Source organism: Diorhabda sublineata, chromosome 3 (genome assembly GCF_026230105.1).
Source record: "Diorhabda sublineata isolate icDioSubl1.1 chromosome 3, icDioSubl1.1, whole genome shotgun sequence".
Classification (NCBI taxonomy): Eukaryota; Metazoa; Arthropoda; class Insecta; order Coleoptera; family Chrysomelidae; genus Diorhabda; species Diorhabda sublineata.
Window position 1 is genome coordinate 20848991 of NC_079476.1, and position 14268 is coordinate 20863258.

A 14268-nucleotide genomic window follows, 5' to 3' on the forward strand; every position below is an offset into this window, starting at 1 on the left:
CTACACAAAAAACGAACATTTTGGAATAAAGTGGAAAATGTTTGTTTATTTATGTTTTATCTCTAACAGCCAACCTTAGTAAGATACCATTTTTTTTAATGGTGAAAATTTCAAGTTAACTTTTAATATTACACACTTGATTATAATAAGATTTTAAGAATGTTTTTCTCCATATAACTTCAATAATTACTTAATAAAAATGTTATAAACGATTATATGTGAGAAAAAGTCAATTATAAGAGAAATGGTTATTAATTTTAATTTTAAAAACATGATAAATCAACATTTTTGCGTAATTTTTTTTTCAATTTGTTTTTTTGTAGATTATGAAAAAAGTATAACACTTTATTTGATTATTTGGAGTAAAGTTATCAACAATTATAAGTTTTCATTTTTTTTTATTTCCATACCAGCCCGCCGTAAAAACGAAGATTTAAAAAAAATAATCGAAATCGGATTTTTCGATTTTATAGAGCCAAAAAATGAGGGGACCGCGAAAGTATAAAATTACCAAAAACAATACCATCCAGCACCACTATTCGGTTCGTCTAATTATATACCCACTAATAGACGCTTTATGGCGCCATCTTTAATACCAACTTAGAATCAGTGAGGATTCTAAGCATATACTCAAAAATAATCGTTTTTATTATACAGAAGATTGTTTCAGCTTATTTTAGTTTTATTGACAATCTGATATATGAATCTCTATCAAATGAAAATCGAAATACATTTAGTTTCTTAATATTTAAAACTCAAATCTTTTTATACTATCTAGAAGCAATAAAAAATTCAATTACTGTAATTTTAAAATATTAAGAAGATCAAGCTGACGAGCAAATAAAGTATGAATGAATAACACTTACCATCTAAATAATTTTTATATTCTGCAGTCTCACAACTCATGCCATTATTACTGTGTCTATGGGCATAAGTTTCGAGCTTCGAATCATTTGAGAATTCAGATTTTTCCACACCATTAGAAAAATATTGATGTGGGAATGGTTTCTTCGTATACTTCACGTTCGACATACAATCATCATCGCTTTGATAAGGATTCTTGCAATCTTGATCTAAACTTTTCTTATGGTGATCAATATCGTCAAAAGTTGTTTTTGAGCATGATTTATATCCTCTTAATGACATACTTTCCTCATTCATCTTATTCAAAATCAAACTCTCTTGTATAGCTCCTAATTTATAAATACTGTGTGAGCTATTAAGACCCGTCTTCAATTTTTTTATTTGCAGTATTTCATTTGTTCCTGATAATTGTGGTTTATCAATGTTTCTCATTAAAAAAGTCTTTTCAGGTTTTAGAAGAGAGCAATTTGTAGGTAGACTCAATTTTTTTCCAAAGCCATCCATTTTTGAATTTGAATAAGAATTTTCTTTATGTGGATACATTTCAAGTGTTAAATCAGAATGAAGTAAAGCGGCTGGGTAGTTTTTATTAGATACATTTGCAGTAGGGAATTCTGTTCTCACCAAACTTTCACTTGCCTCATTTTTCTCATCAGTACTTATTTTAGAATCTGATACTAGTAATTCGTCTTGCTGACAATTTTTTGACGATTCATCTTTTAACTTTTGATTAACGAAATCATCTTTCTCTGTTGTTTCCAACATCTTTGGCGATTCTGAAATTGGATTCAATTTTTCAGATGGAACCGAGGAAGAAATAGTTGCTGTAGTTTGCAAGATATGACCAATTTTCTGTTCAAATTCACGAGTGACAGAATTCGGTGTTGGTCCTTTGGTAATAGATCCACATGTAGACATTGGAGAATCTTTATCGTCTTTTAAGGCATTCTGACAAGGAGCTTTCTGTGGTATTGCTGTTAGTCTATGGTATTTTGATAACTTATCAGTATTCACTTCTATTTTTGATGAATCTATGAATAGTGGTTGATATTCGGATATGTAATTTATTATTTTTTTAGCTGCTTTTGTTAATGTATTTGAAGTAATACATTGTGCGTCTTCAACTTTTTGCAGCTCACAATCATATGTCGATTTATTATTATTATTAAGAGTTGGTAAATTTTTTGATATCATAATGTTGTGTTGCAAATCACGAATAGCCCCCCCTTGGGGGGCTAGGACTAAAAAATGCTGTTTATTACTCACAGATGTTTCTATGACAGTTGATGGTTCCGAATTTTTTCGTTGCCTCTCATTACTGAGAGGCTGCTCTAAAAAAGACTGACACTCATTATTATAAGCAATTATTTTTTTTGCAGCTTCTGTTAATTGATTGACAACTCTAGTTTCTTGTGTACCAGACTTAGGGGGTGGTTTTTCTATATTCAACTTTGGGGGTTTATTTGAAACATGCTGTTTTTCTGCTGTTAATTTCTGCGATGTTTTATATTTTTGAATATCAACTTTTGATCGTAATTCTTGTTTACCTTCCAGCCTGCTTGATTCTGAAAGTTGGTGATTATCAATTTTTTTCAACATAGCTTTTTTAAAAGATTTTTCAAATTGATTATTTTGTACATTCGTATTTAGAGTTAATCCTCGCTTTTCTCTTCTTGGGATTGAATCTAGCAAAGATTGTTCTCCTGTTTTTTGAGAAATTGTTGTATTATCAGAATCGGTTAATTGTTGATTATTTTGAGACTCGTTATTGTAAATTTTTGAGTGAGATTCTCTTTTTTGTGGTGATAATTTTTCAGATTTGTACGGTATATATTCTGTTGACAATTGTGTTAGTTTAGCATCTTGAGAATCTATTTTTGGAGGTGATTCTTGTCTATTTCCTTTTGGTATCGAGTTTAAGAAAGTCTGCTTATCAGATTTGTGTGACATATTTTTTTTGACAGTTTCTGTTAACTGTTGTATTTCATTTTGTGATTCCTGTCGACTTTCCTTTAGAGGTATGTCTGAAAAAGAATGCGCATCATATTTGTGAAGCATTATTTTCTTAGCAGCTTCGCTAAGTTGTTTTGTGTTTTTGGATACGGAATTATTCACTTTGGTGGATGATTCTTGAATATTTGCTTTTGGATGTAACTGTGGAATATGTTTATGGTCAGACTCAGTTTTATGAGTTAGTAAATTATTTGCCGCCTCTGTTAATTGCTGTATGTTATGAATGTTCGTTTTTGAAAACTCCTCTCTGGAAACTGGCTCTAAGTGAGTTTTTTTGGAAAAATTATTCACAGTTTGTGAATTGCATGAAAATGATTTAAATGACTTTATATCGGAAACAACTTTACTCTCACTAATGTTAGGTGTTAGATTGACATCTGTTTTTAATTTATCACCAAATTTTTTATCAGTTGTTGTCAGAATAATTTCTGTCTTTGATGCGTTTTTAGAATTCTTAGTAATGGATTTATTTGTGGTTGCAATAGATATATTGGACCATGAAGATTTAGATTTTTCATTTTTTGTAGTGTCCTGAAAATTGATTTTTTCTAAAGGCTTCATCGATGTCGACTTCAACCATCTTTGGTTACTCCTCTCAGAACGCGGGAAAATATGATTGACTATATCCTTGAAATTATGGGCTTCAAAGTATGCTTGACATCCAGATTTAGATATCGTCATTTTTTTCTGTAATTCCGGCTTTGTAACTCTATTCACAAGTTTTGGCTCATATTTTCGATTTTCATGTAGAAATTGAAATTTTGATCTTCTATTTTGACAGCTTTGAGACACATTTGGTTTACATAACATCGATTTCGGTTTTTTACATTCCTGTGATTGTACTGATGTGAATGTTTTCTCTTTTAGTTGTTTTACAGTTTCAGAAGTATTGGTGTTATTGTTGTTTTTTATGTCTGTGCATTCAGTCTCTTGATGCACCGTCAATAGTGACTTTGCTTCTGTTTTAGGTTTTGAAGTTTCCGTAGAATCTATATCGTATGTGAAATTATGGTGTTTTTTCTCCACGTCACTAAAAGAATCGTTGGTTGATTTTGATTGTATTGGTATATTCACATTATTGACAGGTACTGTGGTTTTCGAAATTTTTGTTTTCAAATTGTTTGTCTGATTCAACGCTTCTTCATTTGTTGATATTTTACTTGACTTGAAAGTTATGGGACTTTCAGGCTGAGTCGAACAACCTTCTTGATTATTCTTAAACGTACTAGAATCAACATAATTCTTTTTGAAATCTTGAATAGGCTCAATTAATTCTTTTTCGTTAGCTATTAAAATATCTCTTTGTTCATCGAAAGTATTATGAATAGTTGTATGTTTTATATTACGTATATTTTGTTCTCGTTTCTGTAAACACAAACTGTGATTGCTTTTTTTCTCGTTCATCTCAAAAAGTTTCGCTGTATTCAATCTATTAATTGACGGTACATTCAAAACTGATAGAACGGGGGAACTAGAAGGAGTTGTATATTTTGTTGTTTTAGTTGTTTTATTACTATTATTAACTTTGTTTGTTAATTGTTTGTTCGTTAATTTGAAATCATTTGATGTTATTTCTTCCAGGTTTTTAACATTTGCTATAGCTATTTTAGTTTTACGATTTCTCTCAATTCTACCGTTTGAAATAGATTGTTTATTCTTGGAGTTGGATTTTAGTTTATCAAACAATGATGAATTTTTCGTCTCGATAGGATTTGAATGAGAAAAGGTTGATGATTTTTCGGTTACCTTCATAATATTTCCATATTTGGGTGATGACGAATTATGTTGGATTATTCCATGCTGTGATTTTTCCTCGATATCTTGTTTTTTTGATGAAGAACTTTTCAAATTGTTTTTTTCTTTATCCAGGCCACTATATTTTTTAATTTTAGATTTATTACTGCTGAATTCTGAATTCAAGGATATGTGACTTTTTACAGGAATCTTCTTTTTTATTGCAATAACTTTAGGTTGGAACTTCTTACTAGATACAGTTTTATCATCTTTTTTTGAAGTGTGTTCGATTGGAGATAGTTTAACATTTTTCCCCAATTTTGTTATTAAAGGTAGTTTTGGAAGTGATTTTGAATTTTTGTTGACTGTTAGAGCTTTCAAATGCAACTTTCCGACTTGCGGAGGCTGCTTTATATCAAAGCGCTTCTCAAAAGGTGGTTTAATTTGATAAGTTGCACTTTTACTTTTTGTCACGTTCGATGGATTCGCATTAGCTGCGAAAGAAGACTTCATTCGAACATCAATATTTATATTAGATTGTGCAAAAAATTTCTTTTTCAGACATGGCGGAGGCTTTTTTGCTATAACTTTATTCTTTTCGGTAGTAGGGGGTTTGAAATTCTGCAGTTTCTTAAGGCTCTCATAGAAAAGATCGTCACTTAAAATATTTGTTGAAGTACTATTTAGCTTCTTTTTGATTCTTTCATTTGCTTCTTTCTCCTCTAATGACGCGCTATTAGTTTGATTTTGAAGTTTGAATTTTTTAGGTTTTGGTAGTATTCTACTACTATTATTGTAACCAGCTAGTGGTAAATTGTGGATTAGGAAAAATGGAGTCTGATATTTTTGTTTAAATATTGACGATGTTGAATAATTTCTTCGATCATTTTTATTTTTTTCACACTTTGCGCTTATTTTTTTCTCTTTGACAATTTTGGGCAGCGTAATAGAATGAAGGCGTTTTGTTTTCAATATAACGGGGCTAAATATTTGTTTTGTACCGAATGGTCTCATATTTCGTGGCTGCAAATATTGGGTAGTCGCTTCACCATTTACCATTTCCAGCTTTTGCATCTTTTTGAAAATATTTACTTGCGTGTCTAGTTGTCGGGGTCGTGCTGCTTCTAGTTCATATTTGTCGCCAGTTTGAAATTTGATGTCAAAATGAGATTCTTCATTGTATTCTGATTTGTCATGTTCGCCTGGTCCTCTACTGTATTTTTTTTCATTTTGTACCCGATTTCCATTCCCATATTTTTTCTGATATTCACTGATTTGGGACACATGACCTACAAATATAAATATGTAAATATTTTGTTAAATTTTGTTAAACAAACTGACTCTCTATTCATCATCGCTAAGATGGTAAAGACTATTGTAGGATATTATTCCTTTGAGTTGGTTAATAGAATTCAAGCAAGCGTCAATTTGAAAAATGAATTTTGAAATTCATTAATTTGATGTTTATAAAAGAATAACACAATTTAAAACCGCCGAATCTCAATAAATTATTTTCCAGACGTTGAAAACATAAGTATTCGAAAGCCAGGAATATATTAAAGTTAGTACACTTTGCCACATTCGCAATACGAAAACGCTCATAATCTAGCTGACAAAAACTTCATTCCAATTATGAACAATGATTAGTTAAGATTTGGCGGTTTTGAATTGTATTTTCTAGTAAAAAAACATTAAATTTGTGGATTTCAATATTGAAGTTGACGCTTAATTCCTTGAAATTATGGTTACTATAGAAATTTTCATTGGTTATATTATGAATGCCGTTGAATTTTTATAGGTTAGATAAGGTTAGATTGTTATGAATGATACTGAATTTGAAGGCTGAAACTATATTTTCAATATTAATGTCCCGAGTGCATGTCAAATTGTCGATAATTTAATTTTCTCGAGTGCGCGAATGCGCACGAGAGGAAATTATGAGACAATTTGACATGCACGAGAGGGAATTTTGGCAGACTATTTCCTGAGAAAAATTTAATTTAAAATAAACAATAATTGTTCCTTTCTTTAAAATATAAAATTAAAACCAAATGATGTTTATTAATCCTAGACGAAAATTTGGCACTAGTACAAATTATCGATAATTTGCACTAGTGCAGTATTATCGCTGAAATTTGATCGTTGCTAGGTAAAGATAAAATATTACAGCTTTTTGGTTGGCTTAAATTTTTCGAAGGAAATAGTCAGCGATATCGATCAATTCGAAAAAAAAAAATTGGTTGAAGTTTCATCCGACAATAATTAGAAACCTATTAAAAAATCTAATTCAATCTTCCTAACATTAACATTCGCTGGAGTTTTATACATTATATTTTTATAAATATTAGTAATTAGCATATATACTTACGTTGCTGATTGCCATTAAGTTTAGATAAGCAACCATCATATAGAGATTGACCACTTTTGGATCGCTTACATGATCGTGATCTTTGATCTATAATCTCTTTTTCTATTCTGTTACTATCGTATCGTATCGCCGGAGATACAGATCTAAACAGGCGTGAACGATATCGATGAGGTGAAACAGCCTAAACAATGAAAAATGTATTGTTTACAATTCACATAAGCAATTAAAATCTTCCTTGTTTTCATTAAACTTATTTGTGAGAATTAAATGTGTTAACTACTATTTACCAAATCTATTTGAATCAAATTAAAGCAACAATCAATCAAATTAGGTCTTTTGGCGTACGTACATAGAAGTATATAAATGGGTTCGTTTGGATTATTGACTTAAAACAGAATAGTAAATCTTCACTCAGGCATTTCTTGTAAATAATCAATGCTGGGGTTTTTTGAAATTATGCCAAAGCACTCTGGCTATCACTAGTAAAAATAAACCTTTCTCAGTTTTGTGCGGTTGCAAACTTTTTAGAATTAAGATTGAAATAAATAAATGCCAGAAACAAAAGTCACGAACCAACAAGTGGATGAGAAACTTGATTTTGTAAAAAAAAAAAAAACTTTATATGTGCGTGCTTTTGATCAAGATAATTTATGCGTTAGTAGTAGCCTTAATTGTCTGTATAAGAGTATTGGAAAATAAAATGGCATATGCAAGGATACTCATTAATGAGAAAAAAAAAATTTTTTTTGGGATTTTTTATATTTTACCGTCACAATTATTCAGATAATATATCAATTACATTAGGACTTTAAAGACACTTCTACTCTCTTGAAGCTACAAGTTTTTCTATAGATGCTAGGCCTGATGAGGAGGTTATCAAAAACCTACTATATTGCCAAATACATCTAGAATTAAGTTGTAAACTCATTATAGATCGCTAATAGCGATTTGACAACATTTTAACCTTATCAAATCTTCAAGAGATATAAGAAATAATTCCTCCTGTCAACTCTACAAGAAAGCTCCCACTTAACTTCTCAATGAATTCGTTCCGGCAGACCCTAATTCATCTCCTATTCTATTATTTTTTCAGAACACATGTTCTCAATGTGTACCATTTAGAAATTATTCATAGCACTTCTGGATAAGTTTGTAACGCAAAAAATTCCCGCATTCAATATTCCCTATGTGATTAGGGTATCATATACACTGCAATCCAAAAGCAACTATTGTGTCCTCTTCTCTTTGCGCGACACTGGGGATCCTCAGTGTTTATATTGCTACCAAAAAGGTCATCCCGGCACCTGATTTGATTTGTTTGATAACTCAACTTATAGGGATTAATAAATATAGTTGACATTTCCTTGTTCAAAGCATCCCCAAAAAGCTGTATGTATATAACCTAACCATAAACCGTAATTGAGTAAAGATATTTGACAGATATGGGAAGCTTGATGCGAGACCCAGTATACCCATCTAGTTGTTTCCAGACAAATTTCAGACACTTATTCCCAGTGGTTTGATTTATTCTCAACTCTAATATCACATAAAAACGTTCTTTGCACTATTCAAAACACACAACGTTATTCCTATTAATTATTAATTTTAAGTTTTGAGTGTAATCGTGGCCCGCAATTCAGTGCGTACGTGTATATTATCATATCATAAATTTATTTTATATTATTAAAAATGAACAATTAAGGTGTACTTACGGTCCTGGTAGATAAACCTGGTAAATTTTTAATAAAATATCTCAACATAACAGAAATTTTGTGAAGACTATAATTATAAAATACGTCTAATATATTTAACGTACGTCAATTTACATCATTTTGATTTGACACTCCAGTGATAGAACGATAATTATTTACTCCGTTGATTAGAGCCTAGTATGGACCTCAGCGGATATTTTGAGTTGCAATGATGAAAATGAAGATAATATATATAGTATTAGGGCTGGTTCAACTTATCCATCTCGACGGCAAGCTGCCGTCCATCGTGTGTCGCATTCACACTTTCCAATAGTTGACACTCAGCTTTTTGGTATACCTTGGACTAATTTCGTAACCTGATTTGGGTTATTATATATAAGTAGCTTCGGCTCATTATATGCGAAAATCTATCTAAAGTTTGCGACAGTCTAGTATAAATAATCTGCACTGATAAAGTTGAAAATAAAATCTATTTTTTTTTACTTCATGAGAAGTGCTGGAAATTCTTCTCCTTTTCCTTGAGCCCTTTTTTCCTTACATACCCGTTTCCTTAAATTGTATCTAAATCTTAGTTCTTACCGAAATTTGTGTCTAAATAAATCATATTGAAGATTTTTTCAAAAGAACTGACTTTGCTAATAAACAATCAAACTTTAAAACAACTGAAGAATTATTGAAAACCTTAGTAAAACCATATTATTATGGAGATGGGTCAAATATAATTCAGAATTTTATAATAAACTTTTAAAATTTCGTATTGTAGAAGTGGCTGCACTGGTTGTTAGATTTGGCTTTTAAGAATCGTAGAGAACAACCGGAACCGCGTAAACTTTTGAGAAGAAATTCACACGCTGGGAAGTTTGCACACATCTCCTGCAGCAGTATTAAAAAGAAGAAGGAAATTTATTGTATCGACCATTCACCAGAAATGTACAGTATTATAGTAACATACAAAAAATACGGTAAAACCTGTCTACAGATCCACATGATGCGATATTATAATCCGTAGTGTGATATTCCTGCAAGATAACTTCTAGACAGCTTCCGATGGGAACATTGAATAAAATGGGTTGGGAGCACCCTCCTTATAGTCCCGATTTGTCACCATGCGACTATTATTTATGTGGTCCATTACTAGAGGCATTTGGCGGACTGCGATTCGAACGTGACAAGCCGAGAAATTGTTACGACATAGGGATCTGAAAGCTTCCGGAGAGGCTACAAAAGTGTGTATAGTTTGATGGAGACTATCTAAAAAAAATTGAACTCAGTAACTTTGAAATAAAATTTCTTCAAGTATCAAGACATGATCTATTCTAATTTGTTTGCCTTGTAAATGATACGAAATAAGAATTAGAAAATTTTGCAGTAATTAACAGCTTTGCGAACCATATAAAAATGTTTTTTTGTATCTTTATTATTTTATGCTAAAAATCGAGATTGCAATGACTCATTTTTGTTTAATTTTCATAAAAGTATTTCGAAATACATCAATTTACTTTGGCTTCAACTTTTTCCGCACATGAAATTGGATAGCGTCCACTATTGAAAGTTTTTGATAGAGATTATGTAATTCTTTGGACATTTTCTTTTTGCTTCTTATTATAAAAATTTTTCTCGCAAATCACCACAATGATTAGTCTGCATTTTTGTATGTTTACTTGATACTTATAAATATTTATTATTCCATCTTATCTTCTATGAAAATCATATTCCATCATTTTTGACAATGACAGTTTACTAGTGAGTTTTTTGGCATTCTTCATCAAAATTATTTGTAAAATGTTGCGGGGTCTTATAGAAAAAATTCCCAGTTTCATAGTTAAAACCGTAAGTATTTCTCTCACATTTATTTCATTACAATAGTTATTTAATGTAAAGGCCAACGAAAATTAAATTTGAAAGTCAGAGAATCACTAATTAAAGTCAGAGATTAGTGGCGATGTAGCTATAACTTCGACAACCAAAAAAATATTAGAATTCTCATAATTCAGCATAAAAACTATAGACGAAAACAACGTCGAAATAACTTTTCGAAGCTTGTAATAATCTCATTAATCGGTTTCGGATTGTATTCAACACATATTCCCAAGAAAGCCACATATCCAAAGTAATGAAAATATTAAACTTCTTAAATATAAGTAGTAGATATTAAAAAAACTGCAGGATTATGGATTATATACCGTAGTCATATCCTGTCCGATCTTATTAAAAATATTTTGTTTTATTAAATCTAATGCTTGGTGTCCTAGTGACTGAACAGACTTTCAACCGTATGGACGATTGGATTATTCGCGCAATCTTAGTTAAGCCGTATTCTCTTGATAATATTCGTGGACGAAATAATTGGAAAGGGCTGGCAAGAAGTTTACAAATCACACATGGGATATAGAAATATGGATTTAATTGTCTATAATTACATTATAGACAAATGAAACTCAACATTGGCAAGTATTATATAAAGACCAATGAGCAAGAAATGGATGAGCAATAATAAAAAAATTAATCATGAGAACTAGCAAACGTTTATAAATAGGGGTGGCATGAACAAGACAGTTTACAAAATGGAACAAAAACATATTTGTAATAGTACAAATGAGAATTATTTTTTCTTAAATTATCATTTATTTATTTATATCGTTAATTTTATACAAAAAAATCTTGATCCTTGCAAAGTCAACAAAATATTTATTTTAAAGAAATGTTTCTTCTAGCTCTTTTATAACATTTCAGTATTTAAAGAGCTACTAAAATTTACACTAAAAGGGTAGAATTACAATACATAGTAATTCTGTTTTATTTTTGAAGGTTTCGAATCCACAAGTGAATCATAACTTTATTAGATCTCTATCTAAAGCCAAGAGAAGCTGTAGCTGTGCAGATGAAGGTTTAAGTACAAGAGCTTCAAAATTTTCATTGTTAGAACGAAATAATAATGAACGCAAAGGTGGGAGTATGGATGTTATCAATACTAAAAGTAAGCTCCCCAGATATAAATTGTCATATAATATAATATTAGTTTGAACTAATTGTGAGAGCATTATTTTGAAATTTACAATATTGGGGAAACCGAAAAATTTTCAATGAATAATATTATTATCTTCCGTATCAATAACAATTTGTCTTGTAGTGTGCAAATTTTCGATTCCGGGCCAATAGAAATCAATTGATTTTTGTGGAAAATATCTCGAGATATCTTTTCCATTTGACTGATTCACTCGATCCAATTGTTCACAATAAAAATCTGCATATATAGTTTATCCAGATTTCAGCACTTCAACGTAACAATTTTAGGCATACTTCGACAAATATACAGAAGTACCTATTTAGAATTTTTTTGTAAAGTTTTCGTCTCTAGTAATCAAGTTGGATACTCACAAATTTGTTTACAGCTTCTTGCGCTGTAATTGATGTTTCTCTATGCTGACACATATTTTTGGCCGCAATTGTTGCGTTAGCACCATTCAATTAGCATAAAATGCTGGATAAGCTCTTCTGGTATCTTATTTCAGATACACCGTAACATTATGATCTGTTTGGTTATTTGTTTCATTACAATTTCTAATTTTCAGGCACTGCATCCAATAGCATTCCATTCTACTCAACCACATCTAGAGACGGTTCAAATAATCAACAATTTAAATTACATAAGTCAAGAATAGATGAGGATATTCGTGAGAACAGAAATTGCGAAAGATATCAACTTGAAGCAGCTAGACCGAAACCTCGGTATAAATTTAATGTTGAAGAATGTAACGAATGCAGTTTTACGAAAGATGTTTTACAACCAAAAAATCTTAAACCATTTCGATCACCTCACATGGAACTTGCTTTGACCGTTGGAACAAAACGTTTACCTTTGATAAAGAAGGTATCAATGACTGAAACTATCAACAATTCAAATGCTACAGATATCGATAATGAAATATCTGATGAAATAAAAGGGAATGACTACTCACACAAAGCTATAAATAAGTCCTCCAATTCAAATGATGAGGAAATCCCAAAATACGACTATAAAAAACTTGGATACACCTATTCTAATAACTACATTCCACGCCCTTCTTATTCAGAGTATATCAACTTGAGAACTAATATAACGAATTCACAAAATAAACACATTTTGAATACCAAACGAGACATTCCTGCTGCACAATGGCGTGGTTATAGTAATATTTCCAATGTAAATGAAAAAAATCCAGACGATCTTAGTTATAAGCAAAGTAAAAAGGATTCCTATGAAAATATTTTAGTTGAGAATAGCACCAATAGAAATATTTTCACTAGTGGTATTAAAACTACAAGCAAATCTGTTTTTTCGAGCTCACGCTTGAGGCGATTATATATTAAAAGCGGACAGACAATTCCATCTTATTCCGATTACATAAAATCTCAAACTGCACAACCTATATCAGTTCCAAATGAGGTACCAAATAAATTTGATAATTTGGGTACCGCAACAACTCGCACTCTATTGGTTCAGAATAACACAGATGTTGAACAGAAACGACAATTTTCTAGTACTCCTCATTTGGCCGTAGGAAAAAAATGTTATAAAAATTCGGACTTTAATTCTAATAACTCTTACACACAATCTTCCAACACAGGTAGTGCTCTTTTACCATCTGAGAATGCGAACTCTGTGTCTCTAATATCCTCCAGAACATATATTATGTGTCCATCGTATTCCGATTATTTGAAAACATCCCAAAAACATTCCATCGTTGAAGTTGAACCCAGTAAAGACATTAAACATTTATTCAGTAGTAAGATTGTTAAAACCTCAGATGTAGGTCAAAACCGTCCGTTAAGTACAAAAAAATCAGACAGAAATACTCCGACGGTGCAAACAATAGTAACCTTGAATAAATCACAAAAACGGGAAATATCTTCAAATGAAACCAGTATATTCCACAGAAGGCACAGCGAGAATAGTAAATATACATCATTAGACGATAATCATTCTGTAGCCGGCAGGAATCCATTGTTGACAACTTATTCAAAACAATATTCATCCAAAAAAAAATGTAAGCCAAAACAAGATCCATGCGAGGTAAGTATAATTTATTAAGTGAATTACTTCAACTTATACCTCATTACCAGTTCCACTTATTCTGAATTATTGCCAGCTGATCCATGGCACCATTTTAATTTCTCTTACATAAGATCATTTAGTGGGAAAATATTATATCTATGCAGGTTGTGGAGTAAGCAACACTTTTTATTCAAAATTGCTTTTTTTGTAGGATACATTGTACCGTTTTTCACCTTGTTATCTTTGATTTAAAGATTCTAACAATTCCTGCATGTGAATTCATTCATATTCTCTCTTCAGATATTTTTTATTAATGTTCAAATTCACAGATTTACTATGTATGTCGCTTGCTAATATTCAGTATTAGTGACTCTCCCACGCAATTTTGATCAGTATATATCTCGAAAAGGAAAAGGTATCACCCAAAAACAACTACAATGTGTTAGTTATGAGCAGAATCTACAGCTGCACAACCAAAGCCACAGCCCATAGAAAGTTGTGTAAAGCAATAAATTAATTTGGAACAGAAAAACCGCCAATGT

At 31.1% G+C, this 14268-nt stretch overlaps 1 protein-coding gene across 1 annotated transcript; it reads right to left on the reverse strand.

Moving 5' to 3' along the window:
* Positions 1 to 748: 748 nt before the first annotated feature.
* Positions 749 to 8739, reverse strand: LOC130441697 (uncharacterized). Its single transcript, XM_056775480.1, has 9 exons — positions 8692 to 8739; positions 6980 to 7160; positions 5704 to 5900; positions 4779 to 5448; positions 3705 to 4295; positions 2503 to 2888; positions 2412 to 2429; positions 867 to 2358; positions 749 to 774 (listed from the first exon to the last, which is right to left on the reverse strand). Exons 1-9 carry the CDS (start codon positions 8737 to 8739, stop codon positions 749 to 751), a joined length of 3609 nt encoding a protein of 1202 aa, XP_056631458.1.
* Between the last annotated feature and the right edge of the window lie 5529 nt (positions 8740 to 14268).